Genomic DNA, 26,444 nt, shown 5'->3' with positions numbered 1-26,444 from the left:
CATCACAAAATCGCTGTTAACTGCTGAATGCCTTGGGCAGCAGGAGATGGTTATTATTGATAAATGGTAAAAGACACATTCTGGACCCAAGGGCTGTTTCCTACCAAGCACTTAGCCCTTGCTCTGGAGCATGACTGGTGAGTGGGAGAAGGTGAAACTTGTCAAAGAAATTCAGAATTATTTAGCATGAGCAAACACATTTATTTTTGTTCCAACCTTGTTCAAAATGGCTGATCTGAAATTTTCCTGGCATGGGAAATTTCAGTCTGAATAGGAAATGTTAGGAAAGTCTCAGCAAAGTAATCCTTCAGGGTTTGCTGTCAAGTGTTTCACAGTTGCCTGTTTCTTGCACGGGGGTTGCTAGTTGATGCTGTTTGGAGGAAATGCCTTCCCAAAAGGCAGCAGGAGCTATCTGGAGCTCACCTCTCCTTTCACTCCAGCTGCAAACATGCTGCAGATTCTCAGAACACGCTCCCTTAGCCCCAGGTTTCCCTGCACATGAAGAAAACAAAGCCCCAAGACAGGTTAGAGGACACGTGTCTCTGAGCTGAGCTTCCCTTCCCCATGGTCCTTGCTTGCTGACTCCACACTGCAGGCTATGGACTCTGCTCATTTTACCCAGTGAAACAAAGAACAAAGTGGAGTTTTATTCAGCAAGAAATAAAATCACATTTTAGGTATCCGATTGAAATTCAAAAGAGGAAGTAAACACACATTAAACACAATTTGATTCTTAACAAGCTTTTTTTCCCTGGATGATTTCAGTGCCTAATGCCTATCATTTCTTTGATGTACCCTAGCTATGAAAACAAGGGACCCAGAGTCTTTATTAAGACATCCTTTCAATTTATTTACTCAACTCTGAAACGTTTTCATGGACACCTGTCCCTCTGTTCCTGTGGATCACGTTTTGGGAGCACATTATAATGTCAATGTTCTGGGTACATGAAGTACTAGAAGATGAGCTTCCCCCACTCGGCTTCACAGTAATCACTTACGAGACTGCCTTGATTTTCCTTACTTCTTTAAGTATAAAAGATTTTGAAAAGCTTGAACCTGGGAACAGTTTTACAAAGCAGATCAACGTGACTTTAGATTGGACTGAATTTGATTTACCAGCAGTGGGAGTTGAATTTTCTGTCAAATCTCTGTGTTCTGGAGCCTCATGGACAGATAATAGCACAGGGACAGTGATTTATCATGCACTGTGTTTATTGGAGAGCAAAACTTTCCCCCTCTATTGTTTCTGTTTCAAACCTTTTAATCTTTTCATCTGCATAGAAATGAGTGCAAACAGGGAAAGAAAACGGAAGTGCAGTGCAGTTTTCAAGGGAGGGTTTGTCCTGGTGCTGCATTATATTGAAGCATTTACTGTTTCTCAAGTCTCGGGATGTGCCAAGTGGATTTATTTCACTGTAACTGCAGTGTCATTTTGTGAAGCGCACAGCACATCAGCTTGGAATAGACGTCCTGAGCATTACAGTCCTCTGTCATACCATAAAATCCTTCCAAAAATGCAGTATCATCCATTTCCTTCCCGAAGAGTGCAAACGCATTAATTACTGCATGTCTGTTCCGGGCCCATTCTGATTTAGGATCTTGCCCTAATTTCTTGAATTAAGGCCCTGCCCTACCCAGGCTGAGCACCCTTGCTCTTCATGAGAGCTCACCTCACTGCTCACCAGTGGGAAGTAGCCACCCCCTAAAGGTCTCCAGACAGTTTTTTTATAGGCAACATCTCCAATATGAACACAGAGAGGGCTAACAATGCTGTGGTTTTTCATTTTTTCTTCATTCCAGGTTTCTGATTGTCTTGGGGTGTTTGATCTTAGCTGTCCTGACAACTTTCAAAGAGTATGAAACTGTTTCTGGAGACTGGCTTCTCTTGCTGGTAAGTAGACTGGCTGCTGCATCACCCTGGTAATGTCCTTGAATTGAAATCAGCTCCGTCAGCAGTGATGGAAACTTACTCCCAGATCTGCATGCAATAAGATTTATTCTCTTGGTCTGGGAGCAGTGACCATAGAGTTACATACTGGAGAGTCCCTAGTCCATTGTCAGCACCGATTGAGTCAAAGGGAAGTGAGGAGAGAGGAAAAATACTAGCCTGAGACTTTTAAATAATGACTTTTCAGCATTTGCTTAACAGCTCCCATTGAAATGTCAATAAATATTCTACTGATCATGCCAGATCAGAGGACATTTGAAAAAACTTTTTTTTTTTTTTAATATTTCAATGTTTTTGATTCATTCTACAGCATTCTACCAATCCCAACATTTCTTTCAAGGGGAGTCATCAGAATTCAACTCCTGCTTAAGCCAAATAGCAGCATAAATGAAATTGTTGCAGGCAGTGCCTCTGATGACTATCCATGAAAGAAAAGGTATTTGCAACAAATATATTACTTTCTCTGTGTTCCAGCATGCTTGTTTTATAAATACTGGAGTTCATGCTCAAGACTGTATTTGTGTAGGGCTTCCATTTGGCAGAAGAAAAAAATAGGAAAAAACCCCTTATTGAATATACACATGACATATTAATCATTTTATGAAAATGACCCTACAAAGAACTTCCTCTGCTCCCATAGGGAGCCTAAAGGGGGCCTACAAGAAAGCTGGAGAGGGACTTTTTACAAGGGTGTGTAGTGATAGACAGGACAAGAGGTTATGACTTTAAACTGAAAGCTGGTAGATTTAGATTAGATGTAAGGAAGAAATTCTTTACTGTGAGGGTGAGGAGGCACTGGAACAAGCTGCCCAGAGAAGCTGTGGCTGCCCCCTCCCTGGCAGTGTTCAAGGCCAGGTTGGATAGGACTTTGGGCAACCTGGGCTGGTGGAAGGTGTCCCTGCCCATGGCAGGGGGTTGGAACTAGATGATGTTTAAGGTCCTTTCCAACACAGACCATTCCATGATTCGATGATAGCTGTCATGAAATAAGGAATGCAAACTCTTACTTAACCTGGCCTTGTAGAAAAACATCTTTAGGGAAATTGCACAGCAATAGTAGTTCTGAGATCTCAATTTCCATTTCCCCTTGTACCCCTAGAGCCATGTAGATCCGAGCAAGAACTAAATGCCAAAAGGAATGAAAGGTGAATTCCCCTTGCATGTTCCTTCTCAAAAAGTGCCTGTATGAAAACATCCTCGTCCCCTAGGGAATGTGAAACTCGCTTTTGGTCCCTGTTACCCTGCTTAGACCCATGTTTTCACGTTTGAAAAAGCCTGAGGTTATTTTTCCCTCTCCTGTGCTTGCTTTTCTGTGGTTCTCAGTGGTTTTTGGAAGTACTTAGCAGCTGTGGGGATGAGCATCAGGAAAAATCCCCCTTTCCTCCTTGTCAGCTATTCACAGAGAGGAAAAGTAACTGCGTGCTCCATGCTGCTCTTGGCCCATCTCTGCTGAGCACCTCAGAGAAGCTCTCTCCTCCCCATTCCCTCCCCATGCTCAGAAGAGTTCTTGAGCAAGGAGGAAAATCCCATTCTTCCACGCACTGGAAATTTAAGGGAATAATATATGCCTTAAATTTGTCTTATATATGCCTTTAGAATTGCCTTAAATTTATGACTATATGAATATACTGTATCCTGTCCCTGTCTCTATAGATAAAGCTGCATGAACAAGCTGCTGGTGGGTAACCCTGGGTGTGGGTATACAGAGCATATGTTTTCTCATTTTGCCTGAAATGAGGTCTTTTTGAGAAGTAACTGCCCTTCCATTAAGGCAGGGTAAGCATTTCACATTTACCCAACAGCAGGGTCACATCCTGTCTGCAGAGTAATTAACAGGCTGTAAAGCTATGTCCTGCTTTGTTTTGCCTCTTTCATCAACCTATACTGTCCTCCCCACCTTCCTTCTCTCTCTCTCTCTCTCTCTCTCTCACACACACACACACACACACACACATACCCCAACACTTGCACTTCATCTCTTTCCTTCAGTTATATCCTTGTGTCCAGAATTACTGCACAACTTGTTGAGTCTAACAATGTAGCTTTTGTCTTTGATGCAGGAAACTTTTGCCATTTTCATCTTTGGAGCAGAGTTTGCCTTAAGAATCTGGGCTGCTGGGTGTTGCTGTCGCTACAAAGGATGGAGGGGGAGACTCAAATTTGCCAGGAAGCCTTTGTGCATGCTGGGTAGGCACATGCTCTCTACTACTATTTTCCCCATTATGTCCTTTTCCTTCTAAGCTAGTTTGGGGAGATGTCCAAGAAGCAGTGAATGGCTGTGCAAAGAGCATTGAAATCAGGTCTACCCTTTGTGCTAGGAGCTGTGTCCTGCTTGACATATTTATTTGAAGTACCTGGCAATAACAATTAATTCAAAAGACACTTGGGTTGCTGGTCAGTGAGAAAAAAATTGATCCTTCTACCTTTCAAACACATTTTCCTTGTCCTGAGTCCCACTGCATTTTTCTTAAGCTCATCCCCAAATACACCCTGTCTGCCTTCAGGTTCAAACCTCTTCAGTTCCCAACCCTATACTGTCTTTCCCAGCTCTCTCATATTCAGATGTTGTGTTTTACTTTTGTAATGTTGGTCTGCTTTTGCAAACAAGTATCTTTGTGATTTCACCCATGTTATCTTGCAGGCTTGGAAGGCACTGCCTATCACTATCCATAAAACTACTCATTATTCACTTTTGAATCCCCTCCTACAACTCCCCATTATGTCCACAAACCAACCAGCCAACATTCAGGAGCTCACTCTGCCCTGAGCACCTGTCATGCCCATCCACATTCATTCATTGTTTCCAGGCTCCTTCACTTATTATGATGCTCTTCAGACCAAGCACTAGCTTATTGTTCCTTATTTGTACAGAACATACCACTCTGGGGAGCAGTGGTGCTAGTTATATGGATGCATGTCACTCTCTTCCCTCACACTCCTTTTGTTCATCTTGTGGGTCTAAATGATAGACAAAATTGGAACAAAATTTCTTTGTCCATCTGTGCTATCTTCAAATTAGGAGTGCTCCTTTGGGTGCTACTGTTGTATAAATGCTTCTTATACTTCTAATAGCATTGTGAAGGCAGTAGAGCACAGCGTGAGCAAGTGGGATTGATACTGTCTCATACCTTCTTGGTAAAAGTCTCATCTCACTTCTGAGAATGAATCTTCATGGATATCTGGGTATAATTGAAAAGATCCCACTGGATTTATTAATATCATTTCTTAGTTGTCACTGGCACAAGTTAGTTTTGAGAATGATTGAAAGTGAACAAATCTGAAATCCATCCGGTGCCACTCTTTTTGGCTGGAAATAGAATATGAAGACAATTTAAAGACTGAGTGCCTGGAGAATGTTTGAAGCCTTTTGGTACCACTTTTTTCTTTTATATGTATATGATCAAAAAGCAGAATGGAGACAAGGAAAAGAAATAAAAAAAAAATCCAGAAAAGCAAGAAGAAGAGATGTGATTTGCATTTGCATTTCAAACCTTTTCAGCTGATGAGCAAATTGGCCCTGTGAGTGCCTACAAAAATTAGTACTGGCTTTGAGATTTTAATGGGAAAACTCAGCCAAAAGAACAAAATACTAGATGCACCATCAAAAACTGAATTTCTTATCTGCTGACCTGTTCACTATAGTGTTCCTGTGAGACAGATGAATTTAAGGCTGTTTTTCTGTCAGCATTAGGACACTGTTTCTGTGTATCCCTAAACTAGCTCAGACAGTGTCTCAAATCCAGTGCATGGATCTGTAAACAGATTACGAGGCTTTCTGGTGGGTTCTGTGCATGATGCCGACTGTGTGGCAGGTGCAGATATCTGTTTAATTGGCAAGAGAAAGCATTTTCAGGCAGCTTTAAAATCTGCCTAAGGAAATTTGCAGCACAACCAGATGGGATTAAGAAGCAGGTGATGGGGCCACTTTTGTTGGCAGGCTTTGTTCTTTTCGCCTTGCAGATATCTTTGTGCTGATTGCTTCAGTGCCAGTGGTTGCTGTTGGGAACCAGGGCAATGTTCTGGCCACATCTCTCAGAAGCCTCCGCTTCCTTCAGATCCTACGGATGCTCCGAATGGACAGGCGGGGCGGCACTTGGAAACTTTTGGGATCAGCCATTTGTGCACATAGCAAAGTAAGTGAGGAGCTTGCAGGGCTCAGCTGGGGTTTCGGGGAGAGACATTGAAGGGAAAGAGAAGGGATGCACAGGTACAGCAATGCCTTAGGATTATGTCTAGTAGTTCAATCTCAGCTTTATTCCCTCTTCAGTTCTCTGAACCATTTCTGCCCCTTGTTTTACCCTTCTCTACTCAATAGAGGTGCTTGTAAGTGATAAGAGAAAATGTTCATTCCCACACTTATTCCAACAGGAATTTTGCCTTTACACTGAATGAGAGCAGGGACATCCCTTTTACAGTGAAGTATGTTGAAATCTTTTGACAGAAACGCCTCTGTAGTTGCAACATGTTTGTCGTGGCTTCGCAGACTTGTCTGATCAACAGATGGAGCAGGACTCAGAAGGGATGGAAAGAGTCTGGTTAGCAGAAATGTGGTTTCAGAGGGAGCAACTGGTATAATTTCTCTTCGGAAGCATGGGTCAGACAATACAAAGACGCACACAGTGTGAACCCAAACAGACAAAATTTCTAAAATCATCTTAGTTCGGTCTAACTTGATGTTATACTCAGACACATCCTGTCTCACACCAGACAGATACGTTGTGTTCTTGCATTTTCACCAAACATTATTACAAGTTAAAATCTATCTGCATAAAAATCCTCTAGAAGAAATTTCTCATCTGAACAGCGTGTAGAAAAATTGCATATATGCTGCGCTACTTACTGCTTTTTCTTATCCATGAATGACATTCCTGACATTTTAGGGGGGTTTGAAAATTAAAATGCCAGCTGGCACGGCATAATTAGATTTTGTTTCTTTGTAGTGGCTGATAGGGATACCCACCCTTCTTCATTTCATACCAACTTCTGTTTCTTCCCTGCTTAAACGTGCTACAAGGCAGGTGGCACATAAACACTTATGTCAAAAATGTTTCTCAGGAAACTGAGATCATGGAAGAAGTCTATACGCCAAAGTCATTGTTTAGAAATTGTTTAAGGCTTCATTGTGTGGGATTTCATTCAAATGTTCCTTGTTTGATTCCCCATCGTTACCCTTTGGACCTCAGCTGTCTGAGGGAGATAAGAGGCGTTGTGAGAACTGTTTTGCTGGAGTCACTAAAGAAACAGTTTTGATAACAAGGTTAGTCAACAAATATCTTTCTGTGGTTGCACACCAGAGATTAGCCAAGAAAGTTGACTTATCTCAAGAGTTGATTATGAAATTCTTAGCTACAGCTTTTTTTCCTTTCCAAATACAGTTCTCAGAAAAGGAAAAGAAGTGGAATATTGATTTTTTTACCCACTTTTAAAGACCTTTACTAGAAACGTTTCTTCTTGTTTTCAGACGTTGCTGGGATTTTGACTTAGGTTGCTGCACCTCCCACCTTAATGGCATTAGCCACACACTCCACTTTAGTCACTCTCTCTAAAACAAGGAAGCTCAGGCTTTGTTTTCACACAGATGATTTTCAAAGTCTGTTCTTATTGCATCAATTCATAGTGAAAACATTATTCATGGTGGAACTTCCTTTGATATACCTGAAGAGAAGGAACTGTATCCTGCAGCCTTGGGTCTCTGGAGGTAGGGGGAAGGTAAAGCTGTTGGTTTGCTTGCCAAGACTGACCAAGCCTATGGGCAGCAGGAATGGGAAGAGTCAAGGTCAGAGACAGAGCAGCACCCTGTGTCATGGGTGCAGCCACGCCCTTAACGCATTTATGCAGAACTACAACTGCAGATTGCTCCAAGATGTTCCCAAGGAAGATGCTATGTAAGGGCTAATTCTTGTAAATGTCTGCTTTATTTCCCAGTAAGTGCTGAGCTGGACTGGTTAGGGACTGTGACCAAGCCAGCAGTGACAGCTCTGCTGTTATCCTCCACGTTTCCTGCTTCTCCTGACGTTTACTCTGCCGCTGTGGGTATTGAGACTGTTTTCAGCCCCTCGATTGTCCATCTGTTTCTTTTGCAGGAACTCATCACTGCTTGGTACATCGGGTTCCTGACGCTCATCCTATCCTCATTTCTTGTTTATCTGGTTGAAAAAGATGTTCCTGAAAAGGATGCTAATGGGGTGGAGATGAAGGAAGAGTTTGAAACCTATGCAGATGCACTGTGGTGGGGGCTGGTAAGTGACTCCAAAAATACCTTATCCCCTTCTTTAAAACTTCATATCCAAGAAGAGATAAAGTATTGATGTTAGGGATTACAGTATATGTGCTACTAAATTTGATTGAGAGGCAAGTTACTGGTATAACATTACCAAAGTAGGGATGTTGCTACAACAAATTAACAGAACCTATATATCCCTGTAGATTTTCAGTCAGACAAAGGCACTTAGGTGCTTAAACCTTCTTCAGAAATCAGTCTGTGCTCCTGGCTTCTGGGAAACTTCTCTTTTAGAAGAGTATCTCTTTGGTTATAACTGCACTGACAGACTCTATGTATAGAGACCCATGTCTCTCAGAAAATGGTAAAACTAGAGCTATCCAATGGACTTTTCTGCTAGGCTAGCAAAGTCCATTAAAGGTTTGAGCAGTATAGGTAGGCAGTCATGGAAATTTGGTCTGTAAGGAGCCATTGGTGGCAGGATACTGAGCAAGAGGGACTTTTGATACATCTGTTCTTGTTTCTTCTGATGAAGAGAGGAGTATCGGTTTGCACCACTGCTCAAAATATTCCTGCCACCTGGTAGACAGAATTCATGTTGCTTTGCTACCAATAGCTAGGGGAATCTATATCATGCTGGACTAAAATTCAGCAGCATATTTTTTATTTAATGCAGTTCACTCAGAAATGGCAAGATACCTCCCCCCTAATCAAAAGGTCCCAAGTGTTGCATAGAACACCTGGATATTTTCATATCCTTTCATATCCTGAACATTTAGGTAGGGTCTCGATGATGAGAAAGGGTACACAATTGGAAATTAGCAATTGTGCAGGAAATGAGCAAGTTTTCACAAAGTCATCTTTGTTTTAAAAAGACTGGGACTTCTGACAGAGGTAGTCCTGTTAGGCTGTTCAAGCTCTGCAAGCTGTTAACTAGCAATCCCCATTCCTAACTGCACTGATGGTGGGCAGGAGACTGACACTGCATGAAATGTCACATGGAGTTCCCTTTCAGCAAATACATCCTAGAGATGCAGCTTCTTTAAGGCTAAATCTGCTCCCTGTGCAATGCCTCTCGACTATGATGCCATTAAAAAGAATTGCATGTCCCAGCATCAAGGTCGTATTTCGAGAAGCTGTGCGTGAGCACCTGTAGAGCTAAGTGAGTTATTCAGGTTTCATGGTGACATTTAAAGCAGAGCTGTTGACTTTGTATTTCTTATGGGAAGTCCTGGTAATTCTGCCCACAGATCACCCTTGCTACAATTGGGTATGGTGACAAGACCCCCAAAACTTGGGAGGGACGACTGATTGCAGCTACATTCTCTCTCATTGGAGTGTCTTTCTTTGCTCTTCCTGCAGTAAGTACCTTCCCCCTCCTCTGTTAGGCATAGCCCATCATTGTGCACTTGCAAAAAGAAGGTAAAGTGATCAAAACTGACAGTGGAATCAAAATACCTCTTTAAGAAGTAATTCAGGCACTTGAGCTGGTCTATATCAGTAAATCAAACTCCTTTCTTCCCAACTTTGCATAGAGCTTATTGGGAATATTATGTCACCCTGGTACTCCTTGAACCATGTGTGGGTATTTTCTGAGACAGTGCTCATCGCCTCAGTACAGAATTAATCCATCAAGTGTACAGTCTGGGAAATCACAGGGCAGTTCATGAGCCTGCACCCTGGCTTGGGTTAATTTACTGGTATTGACATAGCCACACAATATGCATTTTTAAAGGATATGGGCATTGTTTTAATAATTAGAGTTGGGCCATCTTACCCAGCTCTAAACACTTAGAAGCTAGAAATCTACCTCTGAGTGATCATCAGAGACCAGTGATCACCCTTTATAACTGATGTAACTATGCAGAGCATTTCATCTCACTTATTTCCCTTCCTTCCCAGAAGAGATCTCTGACACCACCACTGAAGTGCTGTTTCTACCCACTAAGATTAAAGGGAATTTAGATAGAAGATGACAGCACAGGTATTTTTGATCTAGTCAGGTGAATCCTACACTGACCGCTTAAGAAATTATCTCTAAATTGCTTCTGAAAGTGTATTTGTTCTGTTGGGTTGCATAGGCCAAATATTTCCTTGTCTGCAAAGTCCTCAGGTCATGAGACAAGGTCTGGGTGAGATGGACAGAATAGCAACAGAAACCATCCGAAGTCCAGATTTTAGGATATTTTTCCTTTAAAATGAGACTTGGAAAAAATTTTACAAAGGATAGGAAGTCCCACACACCCCAATCCAGAGTATGCTTAGTATAGCTCTTTTATCACAGAAGTAGTTTCACTCTACCCTGAGCAGAAAGTAATACACCACCTGGACACCTCCAACTTGGAAAGGTAGTAGACATTTGAGAAGCCTGCTGAGGACCTTAAAAAGATTTGGTGTGGCCTGTGGCCCTTGAGAGGTTCATGACAGACTTGTGTCTCATAAGCAGAGCAGTGGGAAAGGCATGCTGTACTGCCCAAAGGTCCCACGTAGCCATATGCATCTCCACCAACAGACCTGTTTCCTCTCATTATTAATCTATTTTTTTCTGAGTTAGAAATGTCTAAAATCTTGCATCACTCTCTGCTTTCAGGGCATTTTGGGCTCAGGGCTGGCACTGAAGGTCCAGGAGCAACATCGTCAAAAACATTTTGAGAAAAGAAGAAAGCCAGCAGCTGAACTCATTCAGGTTTGCCACCACTTATACCTTTCTTGGAAAAGTGTTGTGTATGAAGACCACTGCATCATGTTAACAAGAGCCACCACTTTCCCCCTGCCCAAATTCTATTTCTCATTGCAGGAGGTGTAAAGCTGTGTTAGTAAAGGAGTCAGTTTTTTCACGTTGAGCTAGAAAATCCAGTGGTCCTTGCGGTTGTTAGGGAATCTTTCAATTCCCAGACTGTTTCAGAACAGTGTCTTTAGAAGAAAGGATTTCATCTGCTCGCTTCTGGAAACCAACCAACTTCTGCATCAGTGCTACAAAATCACAGAAAACAAGCTGTTAAAAACATTATTTCCAAAATCCAGATTTTTTCAGTTCCCTTGAGAGAGAGCTTTTATGTGCAAACAAAGTTAGGTTGTTACTGATGTGAAAACAGCAATAGAAGTAACATAATAGATAGTGACAGTCTCAATCAAGACAAATGATGTAAATATTATGTGTGGTTTGTAAAAACTGACACATACCCTGAGTCTCCTGTTATGTCACTGGACAACCAGAGCATTCAATGGGAAGAGACTCCTTAGCTCACCTAGACTTCAGTTATGGCCTTTATTACAAATTCAGAAAATTAAGCTTTAAATTACTAGTTTGGGGGCTGACAAACTTGACTGGAGTTACTCTTAGTAGGTGTGGAGCACATCCTGTTGGCAGTGAAGTAAACGGCAGCATTTCCACAGAGGGACACAGACAGTTTCTGTGATAGCAGGTGGAAGTGTTGATGCTCAGGACTGCTCAGGATCAAGCCAGTCCTCAGGAGAAACAGGCTGAGTGACATATTAAGTTGTTCTCATTAAAGACACTCCTTAGCAAACAGAAGGGGCTGCAGGCATGAGTGGTAAATTGAATTCACCTTTTCAATTAAAGCATCTCCACTTAGCAGCTAATTTATCTACAGTATTTTTTAGGTTTGTGCTTAGAGAATTTTCATTGGAGCTAAACGCTGAAATAGAAAAATGCTCAGAAAAATTTCCTGTGATGGTACATTAGGTAGTAAACTAACTAAAATGCTTCCAAAAATATTTGACAAATGCTTGAAGCTCTTTTAGTCATACCACGGAGAAGAATAAAACCAGTTTAGTCAAATATAATGTCTTGTTGATGTTGGTGCTTATCTGTCATGTCCTGTCTTTTTTAACAGTCCTCACAGATCATAATCCAGTGTCAATAGTGACACTCATTTGGTATGGCTGATTAATAATTAATTTCCAGATAGTGACTCAGGTGCATTGTTATATTATTTGAAGCAATCTGGCTGCTGTCAGCCTGGGGAATAGTTTTGCCTAACACTGATTATTTCCTCTCCCTTGTAATTCAGGCTGCTTGGAGATACTATGCTACTAACCCCAACAGGATTGATCTTGTTGCTACCTGGAGGTTTTATGAATCAATTGTATCATTTCCATTTTTCAGGTAAGTGCATTGTCTACCTCTCCATCATAATTTTCTGTGAAGTATAAGTCAGGACAGAAAACATAGACTTATACATATCAGTGAGGCTTTTGTAGGTAATGGAGGGTTGCCAGTTAACGTCCTAGCTGAGACTGAAAAACATGGGTTTTGGCTTCTGAATCTATTTCTTCTACCTTCCCCTGGTGGGATTTATTAGGGTCACATGGATAACTCCATCAGGGGCTCTCATGTTGGCATTAAACAAAGGAGAAGCTTGCCTCACCGTCGGCTTCCCTTTGCAAATCTCTCGAGTTTATTGCCCTGGAAATCTCGATTTCTCCCTCTATAATTTTGATCCTGATAAAGACTTAGCCCTGGATTTCAGAGGCACCTGTACTTCTTGCACCCTCTATGATGTGATTGTGTATTTTGAGATATGGGCTATGCTGAAAATTCATACTTTTCCAACTCTTTGACTCAACTGGCCTTAGAACTGTGTTGTTCACAGAGGTGGCCATGGCATGTGAACATAATTAATGCTTGTTAAATGCTTGTCTTTTGACAGTACCGGTTGCTCAAGGGGATAATTCAGTGGAGGACAGCCAAAGCATGTTTAAAACTGTCTTCTATTAACTGAACATCCACAAGTAAACTATTGGGGAGTTGGAGTCACGGTTTTATTTTAATCACCTCTTCTGAGTTCAGTGGAAAACATTCCATACATAAAGACATTCAGACTTAATGGACAGTGAGTGTTTATGGATGTGAGTCTGTCTGATCTCACTTTTCTTGCCTGTCAAACAGGCACCTTCCTCACCTTGAGTTCTTAACATGTTAAAATATTGGCCCCATGAAAGCCAAGACATTTAGCTATAGACTATCAGCTACTAATAATAGTAAATACTTATCCAAGTTTATGATTTAAACTTTCATTCTGGACTTGCTGTTATGCTTCATTCTGTCAAAAATGTAGCGTTAAACTACTGCTCAACTCAGAGGTCTCCACATGCAAGTTGTGCTCACTGTGCTAATACTGCAGCTCTAGCTGTTGCTTAAAACTGACTTGAAGAAACATTTCAGGCTCCTGCCTTCACAAAGGGTAAATTACAGACATTACCTCTTTCTCTTTTTAATTTACAATATATTTCTTTAGGATTGATTTCACTTAGGTCAGACAGGAAATCTCTAAGAATAAACACCACAGTGTTCATTTAGGGCTGAGCACATTCCTTTATCCCTTCTCACTCTGTATCTATTCCCACATTATCCATTGCAGAGTCATTTCTAGAGGGTTTCTTGACCTCAGGTTTTGTTCAGAGAATAATTCTCAGGCTTGCCTGGGGTCTAGACTCTTCAAGCTTGTATGTAGGTTCTTTTGTGATTCAAATGCAACCTGAAATTTGATAGGTGTTTTGCAAATAAGGTCCTGGGAGAGAGGGCAAGGGAGTTCACTTCTCACCAAAGACTAGATTGCCAGTCTAAGCAGCACAGATTGGTTTCAGGAACCGATATCACTTTCTTTGCTTTATGGCTAGCTGAAAACGTAGCTTTTATTCTGCTGTCAGTTATAATCACAGAACAAAAGAGGTATAAACCATTAGCAATAGATGAGAAATTTCTGTTTAAAAAACTCTGAATTTATGATGTAATTATTCTCTCCTTGCTTTCTTGTAATGCTTCCTCTCTTCTATAAAAGGAAAGAGCAATTGGATGGTACTGCCAGGTACGTAGCTGCCATTATTATAGCCTTGTTTTAATACAATTATTGGAGGATGCAGGTTAAATGTTTCTTTGTGGATTCATAAGCTGTTAACCAAAACATGCTACTAACACCATAGGTAGTCATTAAAAATTATTAACCAATCCATTTCCTAATTGCTTGCTTTTTTCCCCGTTTAACAACACAGCTAAAATGTAAATCATACAACTGCAGTGTTGCTTGCTAATTGTATGTAAACAGCTTTATTGTTCATTATGATTAATCATGGTCTAGATTTCTCCTGAACCATGCCATAGAGCCAGGGTTTAGCACCCAGGTTGCTCTGGAGTGAATTTAAAGTTCTGCTTCATGTTATTGCTCAACAGTCCTGCACAGAGCAGTGTTGGAGTGTAAGAGATCAAGTCTACATTTATCATATGCAAAGATTTCTTGACGATAAATACAAAGATGGATCAGCAGGATAGTCCATCTGGCAGTTCTAAAAAAGCTACCTTAGGTTTGAGGCCTTGGTCCCACCCCTGCTGAAAGTGATGGGAAAGCTCCCAGTGACTTTGGGGAATTTACAAGCAAACAGAATGAAGGAATCATTGACCTTAATGCTAGGCAGTCACTGAAGACTACAACACAGCAGTCGTTGTCAGTCAGCCTGCAAGGTCGCAACTGTAAGTATCTATAACCACCTCTAGCTAAGTTGCAGATTGAAAAGCACATAAAATAATAAGACTTCTTAGGTCAAAAAAGTGAAATACTTAATGCTAAAGTGCTATCCATGGATCACCCACAATGAAAGTCAATAGTAATTAAAGGATAAATAGTTCCACAGACTCGTGTTGAAGATATTTTCATTTTCATCCCCATTTACAGCACAGAGAAAAAGACCAAGAATTGTAGCAAAATTTGAAAACTGAGGTTTTCAAAAAAAGGTTAGGCCTGGTTTTAAGTCCCTGCCCTGATGAAAAGGTTTTTTTCTTTCTGTTTTTCAACATTTCATGCAACACATGACAGCTTCAATAAAGGAAGCTGAAAAAAACAGATGCATACTTGCTGTTCTCCTATGAATTTTTGGGGTTCAAACCTCCTTTAACAGAGAAGAAAAACCTAGTGTATGTTTTCTTACAATACAGGCAAGTGCTGTAGTGCTGAATTACTGGGAAAAGATGACTTCCCCCTCCTCTTGCCATCATCATGAGCTAACCTGTTCCTCTTCACAGAGTACCTGGGAGTTACCCAGTTTGTGAACCCTCATCAACCTTAAGTACCATACATCCATGGCACTGCCCAGGCTAAGCAGTCATGAGCAAGCTCAGCTGCATTAATGTAGATGTCTAGAGATTTTAGCCATCTCCAGGGTTGGCAGGAGCTGAATTTTGGCCTTTAATATATAGGAAAGAGCTTAGGAGCTGAAACCCTTTTTACTATGTAAGTCCGTACCTTGAGTTAAAACATATTCTGACTCAGATGCAGCAGCAGATTAAAATTAGGGAAGTGAATGATTGCTGCAGTTTGCTGTTAGTCATGGCCCCACTAGAGAAACTCCTGCACCTGCAGCGATAGAACAGTTTGTGGAGAGCTTCTGTGTTACTGGATCTTTCAGGCCAGTAGAAGTAGTCATTTTATGTTGATATACTGGATTAAAAACTGAAAAGTATGGCTCACAGCTCAAAATCTTTAAAGCTATAATCCCAAGGCCCCTCATTCTAGCTGGCTAGATCTTGATTTTATGTTGTTACACATGAAGGTAATAACCTTCAGCAAAATCATTAGTCAACCTGCATTAAAGCTTTCCTGTTAACAGGAATATGTTTATGGAAATAGGCATTCAACGAGAAGGATTGGAAACCCTTCAGGTAAACAGAAAAATTATGGTGCTTGTGGGAACATCCACTGACTTCAGTAGACATGGGACTGAGCTATAAAACCCAGTTGTTTTGACAGTCCCACCTCCCATCTCTCATAAAACTCTTATTTACAGACCAGATAATTTAAAAAAAAAAAATCCTCTTTTTCCTACAGCGATTTAGTATAGAAAGTATTACTCATACTTCACTGCATCTTGTGTTTAAGGCTGTACTGAAATAAGTGAGTAATAAGGGAATGCAGTCCCACTGGAGATAACAGCCCATAAGTGCACTCAGTGTCCAGGTTCTTGCATCAGTTAAGTAAGTACTTATGGAAAAGTTGTAGTAATAAACTGCATTATCTGAGCAACAGTTGATAGAGATAATTGGTCCAAAGCTTTCCCAGAAGAGTCAGAAAATGTAACTAGTTAATAAACTAAAAATGAGTCCTGGCTGTGAAAATTTGAGGATGTGCAGCGCTTTAAGTGGCAGGTTTTCTATTCAGTGGTGCAAAAGCTCTTTGGGAACTCCACAGTAGTAGAGTTGAACTGTGACAGATCCTCCTTGAAATCTGCACCTCTCCTGGGAAGCAGGACCTGGCATCATGACAAAGTCACAGCTAGATGCAGATACTTGTTCTCAGACCTTTTGGGAAAAACACAGGGGAGACAATAGAGTGGAAGAGTTCATTTGAGAAGTTGGATCCCAAGGCAAGGCTGCTGGGAAGGACTTGTGATAGTAGAAAGCCGATTAAAGTTTGGCAGCAGCCTAAGGCTTTGTAGAAGCTCCCTCTAAACTAAAACTGTGAAGATGTGAGACATGGTGAAGAGCACATTGGAATACACTTGAACTAGACAGTAGGCTGGGTCCTGTAGGCAGTGAAGGGAAGTGATACACATGATGCTGCTCTGTTAAGAATAGCATTTTCCTTACATGCCCTGTATAGTCCCCCAAACCAGGACAAACTGGGGCTGTGCTATTCATGGCTCACTGATGGGGAGTTTACTGATTTCACACCAGAGGCATCACTACCATTTTCTTCCTTAATCAGTGCCTAAACCTACCAACTCATGAAATCTCAGATAGAAATTGCTCTTCTGCATGTATTGCAAAGCCTTGTTATCTGTTCGGCTCCCAATAAGGAAGATTTATGAGAAAGAGATATTAATGCTCATTTCTTCTGGAATGCAGCAAATGATTCAGCATTTAGGTGCCTGACTGACATTTAAGCTGGGCCTTTGCTTGAACATATAGTTTGTTTTGAACGAATTTTTTATGTCTTATGTTTGAGGGATGAATTGTGGGCCTGGTTTTTCAGCAGTTGCTTAGCAGCTGTTCCACTGATTTCAGCTAGTGTCTAAACTTCGAGACTTGTATGTACAGGCACTTTAGCTAAGGATTTTGAACTTTCTCCTAGGGCTTTGCTCCTAATCGGCACCAACTGTGAAACTAGATAACAGGAGAGCATATTCTTTCCTAGATCTATTATTGTGTCATTGCAGAAAAGTAATCTATCCCTGTTTCGTATCTTTACAAGACAAATAATATTTCTCTGCCTTTGGAAAGTTGGTTTGATTTTTTTTTTTTTTAAAGTGACAGAATCAGAACTAATCATTCCTATTATGTGAGTATGAAAGACTGCATATAATGTGGTGCATTTTTGTATTGCCAATAGTAACAACATAGAGAAAATAAAATTATACTTTGCAAGGTGGAAAATTTCACTGTCAGCATTTCTTCTTAATACATTTACCCAAAACAGGAAGGAGGAGAAAGCCACTCTGATCTGCACACTACATTAACTACAAATGAAAGGCTGTTCCCATTCTTTTTCATAGAGCTTTTCATGGGTAATCATTAACGTCTCATCTTAATAACTTTTCTTCACTTTACAGTAATGTCATGTTTAGTAGGGAGTCATTCTTTGGATCAAGCCTCACAAGAAAACTTAGGTATATACATTCAAGTAACAATTGAGCCTTACTCTTTTCATATTTCTTGCATGCCATTTTCTGCCTGCACTTTCTGTTTTTACTACAGTAGTTCATCTGACCACCATAAAAAGTAAGGGGCAATACAACTGAAGTTATTTAAGCATAAAAGAAAGTTGCATGACCTTGAAGGTAGTTCATTGTTCTGCTGTTCAGAAAACATGGGATCTAATCCTGGCTCTGCCAATGATCTGCTTAGAAAAAAGTGCTTTTCTCTGTTTCCATAGAATGGGAATGATACTGACCTACTCTGCAAATCACTTAGAAATTTACTGTAAGAAAAATATACTGTAAGAGCTAAATACCATTGCTTATGCAGTCCCAACCCTGCCAACACAAATTCATGCAATTACTTTTCATTTGAGTTCAGTGGAACAACATCTCTGCATGTGTATTTGCAGGTTCTGGTTCAGCAAATGGAAAACAATTGGATGCTTTTGATCATCTGCATAAAGTTAGTGACATGCTTAAATATCTTGCTGAACTGTGATCTAAGATGTGGGGCAAGAACTTTATCTTCCTACAAAGAGACGTGGAAATAATTTATGGCATTTCAGGAATCTAAAACACGCATCATCAGAAATAATAATATTTTGACTAAATTGTCAAGCATTTTCTTCTACCCCACACAAACATCTTGCTATCATTCAACTTTAGCTCATTGTTCTCATTCTCACTTTGTTCCACAAGCGTGAAATCATCAACACACAACTCAGCTTTTCTAGCCTAAGCTCTTCAAATTTTGGAGAGCTGCTAGTGAAGCACTCCATTTTTTCATTGGATGATTGTCCCATGCAAAATAGTCAAGAGATTGATTTTGCAGTTTGGTTTGCTTTCTAGTGGTTGACACATGGAGATATCTTCACTGCAAAGAGTGGGTCAACATCTATATGGTTTCTACCTACATTGCTGGCTGCATCCATTGGTGAAAAATATCCATCCTGTTTTCACAAAGAAGTGAACTTGGATTATTCTCCCCATGGACTTGTGTGACATTGCTTATTTTTACCCACTTCCAATCACTTTAGAAAGTGTGGAAGAGAAGACAGGCTAAGTAAAGGCCTTTAATGTGGTTCAGAGCTCTTCCTCTTTCTGAAGAGCATCAAAGTTGAGCCCAGGTTAGGACTTGTGTTCGTTTTTCTGAGCAAATAATCTGCATGGTAGGTGAGTTTGGATTTAGAGTCATGTCTACACTTAAATACTATTGAGGACATACACCACCAAAGAGTGTGGAAAATGGTTGGCTAAAAAGGGATGTTTCCTCCTTAGACATTAGAAACTAGCAAATTTAGACCTTAAAATTCAGGGTGCAAGTGGCTAAAAATAAAGACATCGGTTGTCAAGAAGTTGCAGTCAATTATTTTGAAACTGAACATTTTTGTGAGATCCTTTCTAGAGAAAGGAATGTTACTTGATAAAATGGAAAGATGATTAGCCAAAGTTCAGAAATAACTTGGAAGTGCAGAATGCTCTTTGTTTTATATTAAGGAAATTCACAGACTCTCTGAGATGAGTTGAATGTGTTCGCTACAGGATTCGTGTCTGTCCTCATAACATTAGTTTTCTGCTAATTTCTGCTGGGAATAGTTCAAAGCAGACTACTTCTAAAAATCTCATTCAGAATGTTTGGTTTTCCAAAGCTAAGTTTACACACATACATTCAGCTGATGATGTACTAAAATATTGGAATAAACACAACTGACTTTTGCTTCCAGTTACTTGAGACCAACTAAATTTAGTGATTAGCTAAACTGCAAAAAATAGGAAAAATTTCGTGATTATTATTAGTCCTTAGTAAGTGAAAGCAATAAATACATGGAAAAGGGCTGTCTTTGATTCACTGTTAGCATTAATTCATTCTTTTTCTTCTCATACATGTACCATTTGTTTATGAAACTCCATACTAGGCAAAGCACAGAGAGGAGAGTATCTGACTTGCATGATGGGATGTAACTGCATTATTTCCTTGCATGACTGTTTCTGGAAAAGTATTTCTAGTTCAGTGGTTCCCACTCTTTATTTTGAGCAAGAGTAAAACATCTGCAGCCAGGCACCTCTTGTGTATCCAGCCACCAAATTCATCTCTCAGATGGTCCAAAATAATTCCCAATGTTCTTGGGGAGCAAGAATCTGAGAGCTGAATTTTTCTTTAGGTAGGAAGCTTTCAAGCCTAACTGTCTGCACTGCTTCTGCCTTCCTCCCTTTATGGTGGTCTGTATCTACCACAGAGTTAAGGTGTTCTCTTCCTGGGACTCCACTTCAAAGACAAAGGTTTTGGGAAAATTTTTCTTCCATCACAAGGGAGAGAATGCAATAGCATGCAAGACCTGCAATGGCACCATATCCAAGCTACTCAGAGAAACTACTCTGCACTTTTATTAGCATGTATGGGATGCTTTTGAATACCCCCAGTTTCTGGAACTGTGCTGGAAGTCAGGAATCACATTTTATTGAGTGTAAGGAAGAGAAATAAAGTGGGATGACTATCCCAGGGGGAGGAAGAGTAGCTAATATCAGTAGGAGGAATCTGGAAGACAAGCAGCAGTACACGAACCTGTGGGTGGGAACCACTGTCCTAGTCACTCTCATGAAGGTTGATGTGATCTGCGCATGCTTCATACTCTGAGAATGAGCCATGCGCATGCTGTTTTAATGAAGGAGATTGTGTCATGAGAACAAATGTTTCCTAAAACTTTTTAAAAAGCACAATGAAAACAAAAACCCCAGCAGACCCAGATTTCATCGCTTGGAAACAAGAATAAAGTCCATTTTCTTTCTGATGACAGCTAGTCATTATCTGGAAACAAGCTTGGGTTTTGTTTTGAGTTCTTTTGTATACAACGTACTGCTATATTTTTTCATGTGAAGCTGATGAATTATTTTCTGATGATTCTACTGCTCTGGCTGCCTGGATATGAACACAATTGTCTATTTTTATCACAGAAACATACTGTTATGACTCAGAATGTTACTCTAAGGGTTAATCATAAGGATTTTAATAAAGAAAGTTTCAGCTCAGGTGACCTGAAGACTAGATAGGCTGGCTTTTTAAATGACTTCTCATCTAGATCTTTCTCTACACAATCAAAAGAGAAAAAATTCCCCCAACTGTAAAATCATCCCAAAGAGAAATGGAGCTGAACTGCACTCTGTAGGTTGCTGATTTGCCACCGATAATAGAAAGAGGTCTAAAGATTTATCTTAGACCAGGCATTTCACTTTTTAAACAGCTTAAGAAAGATCAGATGAGTTCTAGGTCCTAAACCTAAGAGGCTCAAGCAACACTATTGGGACAACAGCTTGTTCCTAAACTGACACTTATCAATGGGGAAAATTGAGAAACTCCTTAGAAGGAGAAATTGGAAATGCTTTTGGTTCATATTATCTACCTTAAGGCCCATCCCACAAAAAAAAACCCACCACCACCAACAAAACCAAACCAACCAACCAAACCAAAAAAAAAAAACCCACACAAAAAAACCCAAACCAAAACAAAAAAACAACCCAAAAAAGCCCCAAACCAAGTTAGTGTGCCTACCTATGCAGTGGAAAATATCACTGCAAATAAGTTGCTTTTTGTGCTGAATGCAGAGGAATACTTTAATCTGTTTTGTTCTATGAGGAGGATATCAAATCTTGATCAGTCCTGTACTTGCATAGTTCCATGGCAGAGATTTCTGCATATATTGCCTATATTTCTGTCCTATATTGAAAGGAAAATCCACAAAATTAATGTTTTGGATACTTTGCATTATGCAGTGACCCTTTTCTTGATGGTCTGATCCCTATAGATCCTTGCAATGCACATTATGCCTCTTAGTCGTTTGTTAGGAAAGGCAGTTATTACAGGAATTTTAATGGGCAAACTTTGAGAGATCTGGAAATGTATTTTGAAGCAAATTTCTGGAGAAACAGTCAGAGACCACATGTAATGACAACTATATTCTGGTAAAATAGTATTAAATTACTTTTTATAAACAATAGCAATCTTCTCTCTCACCTACTTTTCTGCTTCATCTTTCAGGTTCTCTGCCTTAAACATATTCTTCTCTTGATAATGAGTAGTGTTACTAAACCAAATCTTGTAACATTTAATAGACCCCTTATTGTCTTTGAGGAAATCACTTCATCATCTGAGTTTCACTGACAGATTTCATCCTTCTAGGAGCTTCCTGCTCATCCTGGAAGGTCTCTCCAGAAGTTCTTGAACCAAGATATTTAATCCTGAAATCCTGAAGAAGAAGTGGAATACAGTCTCCCCTTTCATTTGAGATTCATCTGTCATTGGTGACCTGATATTCACCCCCACCAGGAAAAGCTGATCTCCACAACATACTTGTTGTACATAAACTTTTTTCAGATCTAGGTAAAAATGTCATCACTTTATTATTATCACTGAATAGACCTACTCATCCTAAAACTGCTTCAATTTCTTCCTTCTTGTAGCTTATTCCAGTCTCCTTTCAGTCCACAAAGATCACCATCATGACAAACATGCTTAATTGCTCTGTCTTATTTTCTTCACGTCGAAGACCTCACAAGCTCTTTCTCTAACATCGTCATGCCCATCAGTTTGTATTGCTGGCTGACTCTTTGTCATCTAGAGACTCAGCTAGATTTTTGGTCCATTTCTTTGCATTACAATCGTTTTCAGTGATGTGCCATGATTCCAGACTCTTCTTGATCATCCTTCTTGAAAATTAATTCCTCCTTCAAACTTCGATTTTATTACTAAAGAGACATGAGAATTTATTTTCCCTACTTCTCTCTCTCTCTCTCTCACACACACGCACACACACACGAGTGTGACCATTCTGATTCTTTGTCATTCAGCTGACTTTTACTTCCTCACCTTTATTTTCTATGCCCTTTCAAAACTTGCTCATTAGCTGTTGCCTTCTCCTGAATATATTTTTTGTATATATGGTAGCTGAGTGCTTGAAGAATCCAAATTTCACAGAAACGACATGGAGTTAAGATGTCTGTCTTGTAAAGCCATACTGCGATCAAACCTAGCCTCTGAAACAGAGAAGTGAAAGTAATAAAGAAAAGAAGTCACAGGATTCTCCCTATCCTAGAACACAAATCACTTGTGGGGACTCTGCACTCACCACCAGTTTAGCCTTTAGAGCACATTGATGAATCAGTCAGATCAAGATTCCAACCCAACAGCAAGCACTATGAAAACATTTTTAAAAATAAGATCTTAAGAAGAAACATGAGACTGCCCTATACATTCTATGGTGACTAATTTGCCACATATGTCAACAAATAGCATCTCATATTTTTCTACACAGAAGGAAGTAATCCCTGATTTTTGCACCGTACTTTTGTCTGTACTTTGTATATCTTCCCCACATGCCATGGATTCCTCAGAAAATTATGTAAGGGCAAAGTCTTAGTAATATTAATGCCATTAACTTAGGCTGTTCTAATTCTTCACTTAAATCCATGCTTTCATCTTCTCACATCTTTGTCTTCAGTCCTTGCAATACTGATGTATGAGGACTAGTTCTCTGTCTCCATACACAAGTCCTTAGCTGCCACTTTCATACTTGCACACACATATGCACTTCATACATGCAATGACAGGGCAGATGTCTGAATTTACTAGACATGAAGCAATTGCATTCACAAGTATTGTCATGTCAACGAGAAAATTCAGAAGGCCTGCAAAAAACGCTCTTCACAAAGGTTTAGTGCTTCCATCTTTTGTGACAGGGAAGCCCATATTTCATTACCTCCTGGATCAAAGATACATTAATCAGAAACGGATAGTAGAGATGAGGGATCTAGTAATTCATATTAAAAAGAAAAAGAACACAACCCTGCAACAGCTGTGATGTTCAATGCTCAGATCAGGTCGGCATTTTGTATGCTGTAAATTGCAGTATTCTCACTTGAGTCAGCACTCTAAAAAAAAAGCTGCAATGTCATCATATACATCTTTAAATCTCACCTTTATCATTTTAAGAGGAATGTCCTAAGAACTTCTTTTGTGGTGGGATACTGCAACAGGCAGAGTTCTGAGATAGAAATAGATTCTTCTTTCAAAAGAGGTGCACTGATGACACCAGAGAACGTAAAACATAAAAATAATCTGTCTGACCAAAATAACCCCTTAAACAGAGGATAAGTAGTTCTGTGAGTAAGACCCTTCACGTACAAGGTCTGCACACAAGTATCCATCTTTCTCCACTGTGTCCTTGCACAGTGGACCCTTCCCATGCTTGCCTTTCCTGCCAGGAAGTTTAGTGGCTTCAGCTGAGCCTACTGCACAGATACCTCTCTGCATACCTATGAAATCTCTTTCTTCTGGTCACCACTGCTGTTTGTCCTTCAGCTCTGCTCCCATCTGTGGCTCTCAGAAACAGAAACTCTCTCTCTGTGGTGGCTTCTTTGCTCCTCCCTAATCAACCTGCTTGACCCCGTGTCCTGCACAGAACTGCCTCTTGACCATGTGATCACAATTCACCTCTCCCCAGAGCTGTCCCACACTGCAACGTACAGAAATGGGTTAAAAGGCAGGCTTTCTTCCCATGGCTTAGCCCTACATTTTTTTTTTTTTAAATGTGAAATTACCAAATATTTAAGCAGCCACTGAACAAGCAAATCAAATATTTATACCATCTACCATCACTTCCAAAGTCTTCAGAGCATATATAATCTGATATACTCACTGGCAAATTCCTTTTGTGTTGCTATTTTCAGTGGTATTAGTAATTGCCTTTAAGACTGTTAGAATCATCAGGCCGTCAAAAGGGTTACTGATGCTGGTAAGATGACAGATAGATGCAATTCTATCTATATGTTGACACTGAAAGACAAATGTCTTTGGTCAGTAAATCTGTTAGAGAACAGCGGAAGAAATCATCAGAGGAACAAAATATGTCCCTTTACTCCAATTCGTATAGGTCACCTCCGTTTTTAATACAGTGAGAGATGACTGAATGTGAGTGGTGGAGAGAACTGGGTAGCCTGCCCTACCATGTACCTAGCAATTGCTTGGCAAAGCCTTTCTGGTATTTTGCTGATAATTCCTGTGCTGATTCACAGATGTGCTGGTTCACAACACATCTGACGTCCTTTTACTCCTGCTTATGAACACCTCTCCTATGAAAACAGGCTGAGAGAGTTGGTATTTTTCAGCCTGGAGAAGAGAAGGCTCCAGAGAGACCTTATAGCAGCCTTATAGTACCTAAAGGGAGCCTGCAGGAAAGATGGAGAGGGACTTTTTACAGGGGCATGTAGTGACAGCACATGGGGTAATGGCTTTAAATTGAAAGAAGGTAGATTTAGATTAGATGTAAGGAAGAAATTCTTCACTGTGAGGGTGCTGAGGCCCTGGCACAGGTTGCCCAGAGAAGCTGTGGCTGCCCCCTCCCTGGCAGTGTTCAAGGCCAGGTAGGACGGGGCTTTGGGCAACCTGGGCTAGTGGAAGGTGGCCCTGCCCATGGCAGGAGGGTTGGGACTAGATGATCTTTAAGGTCCTTTCCAATCCAAACCGCTCTATGTTTCTATGATTCTATATTTCCATATTTCTTATGATTCTATGAGTTATTTGTTTAATAGCCTGCCACAGACCCAGTAGTTAAAGAAAGCACTGAACAGGGAAGGCCAAACATCCTTATAATTAGAGAGCATAACTGCCTAAGTAGTGGTGTTTCTCAATAATAAATCAGACGCTATGGGAGCTGAAGCACTGTGATACATTACGTGGAGAGGATAGCAAGACCCTCTGGTAACATTTTCAACATCGATACAAAAATACTCATAAAAAGCAGTTAATTATATGTGGTGCTTAACTGTTGTTTACAAAGACATTGATGTATTATGGTAGCCCCAGCAGTGTCCTTGTGTACAAAACATTTATTTAGCCCATTCTATATTTAAAGCATCATGAAAACAAGTTAAAAGTGTACAAAGGAGGAAAATGATTACTTTTGCTTATTTTGTAGCCAAAAGCTGGGTCTCTTGGATCGGGTTCGTGGTACCAATACTAAAGGAAAGCTATTTACCCCTCTGAATGTAGATGCCATTGAAGAAAGTCCTTCAAAAGAGCCTAAGAATGTTGTCTTGAATAATAAGGAGCGTTTTCGCACTGCATTCCGAATGAAAGCGTACGCTTTTTGGCAAAGCTCAGAAGGTAGCCCATCTGTGTTGATTTCTTTCTACCCACCCCCTATTCTCCTCATTTTACTTTGTTCCTCTCCATCTTCTGTTGAAGCTTTGCGACTTTCTGGGCCAAGCTGGCTGGTCCCTGGTTTTACAGGGCACATTTGGGGAAGCTCCAAGTAATGAATGCTGGAGTCCAGGCAACACAGTGCTTGAAATTAGACAGTGGCCCTCCATAAAACCAGCAACTGATATGGGATAAAGCCAGGGCTGGAATCAACCTATTTGACCTGGAAAAAAAGGGCACACTGGGCAGTGAATCTGTATCCCCCGAAAACCACATGCCGTCATGGCTTGGTTTATCAGCAGGGATGCTATGTTAAGGTAGGTCCCTCCTAGACCGCATCCAGCCCTGCAATAGCTTGTGTCCAGGCACCTCAGACATCTCCTCACTGAAACCTCTTAAAACCTTGTTTTATAGAGTCAGTGGCTGCTGTCTCTTAT

At 40.4% G+C, this 26,444-nt stretch overlaps 1 protein-coding gene and 1 long non-coding RNA gene across 3 annotated transcripts in view; one reads left to right on the top strand and one right to left on the bottom strand.

Moving 5' to 3' along the window:
* Positions 1 to 26,444, bottom strand: part of LOC113476391 — a 795,003-nt gene that overhangs the window by 209,346 nt on the left and 559,213 nt on the right. The window lies entirely within an intron of this gene.
* KCNQ3 (potassium voltage-gated channel subfamily Q member 3) overlaps positions 1 to 26,444 on the top strand; it is a 151,227-nt gene that overhangs the window by 109,630 nt on the left and 15,153 nt on the right. Inside the window, exons 2-11 of one of the 2 annotated variants that reach the window (XM_026841907.1) lie at positions 1,801 to 1,891; positions 3,048 to 3,093; positions 4,009 to 4,135; positions 5,909 to 6,081; positions 8,032 to 8,187; positions 9,419 to 9,529; positions 10,759 to 10,854; positions 12,203 to 12,297; positions 13,973 to 13,999; positions 25,784 to 25,971. In XM_026841907.1, the coding sequence (XP_026697708.1) occupies positions 4,129 to 4,135; positions 5,909 to 6,081; positions 8,032 to 8,187; positions 9,419 to 9,529; positions 10,759 to 10,854; positions 12,203 to 12,297; positions 13,973 to 13,999; positions 25,784 to 25,971 (853 nt within the window). In that variant the 5' untranslated portion in view covers positions 1,801 to 1,891; positions 3,048 to 3,093; positions 4,009 to 4,128. The remainder of the gene's footprint in view (positions 1 to 1,800; positions 1,892 to 3,047; positions 3,094 to 4,008; positions 4,136 to 5,908; positions 6,082 to 8,031; positions 8,188 to 9,418; positions 9,530 to 10,758; positions 10,855 to 12,202; positions 12,298 to 13,972; positions 14,000 to 25,783; positions 25,972 to 26,444) is intronic. The other variant, XM_026841906.1, reaches the window with a different exon arrangement.

This window comes from Athene cunicularia (assembly GCF_003259725.1).
Source record: "Athene cunicularia isolate RWA chromosome 2 unlocalized genomic scaffold, athCun1 chr2_part1, whole genome shotgun sequence".
In the NCBI taxonomy this organism is placed as follows: domain Eukaryota; kingdom Metazoa; phylum Chordata; class Aves; order Strigiformes; family Strigidae; genus Athene; species Athene cunicularia.
Note: the sequence above shows the minus strand (reverse complement) of the source record. Positions and strands in the feature narration are given on the sequence as shown.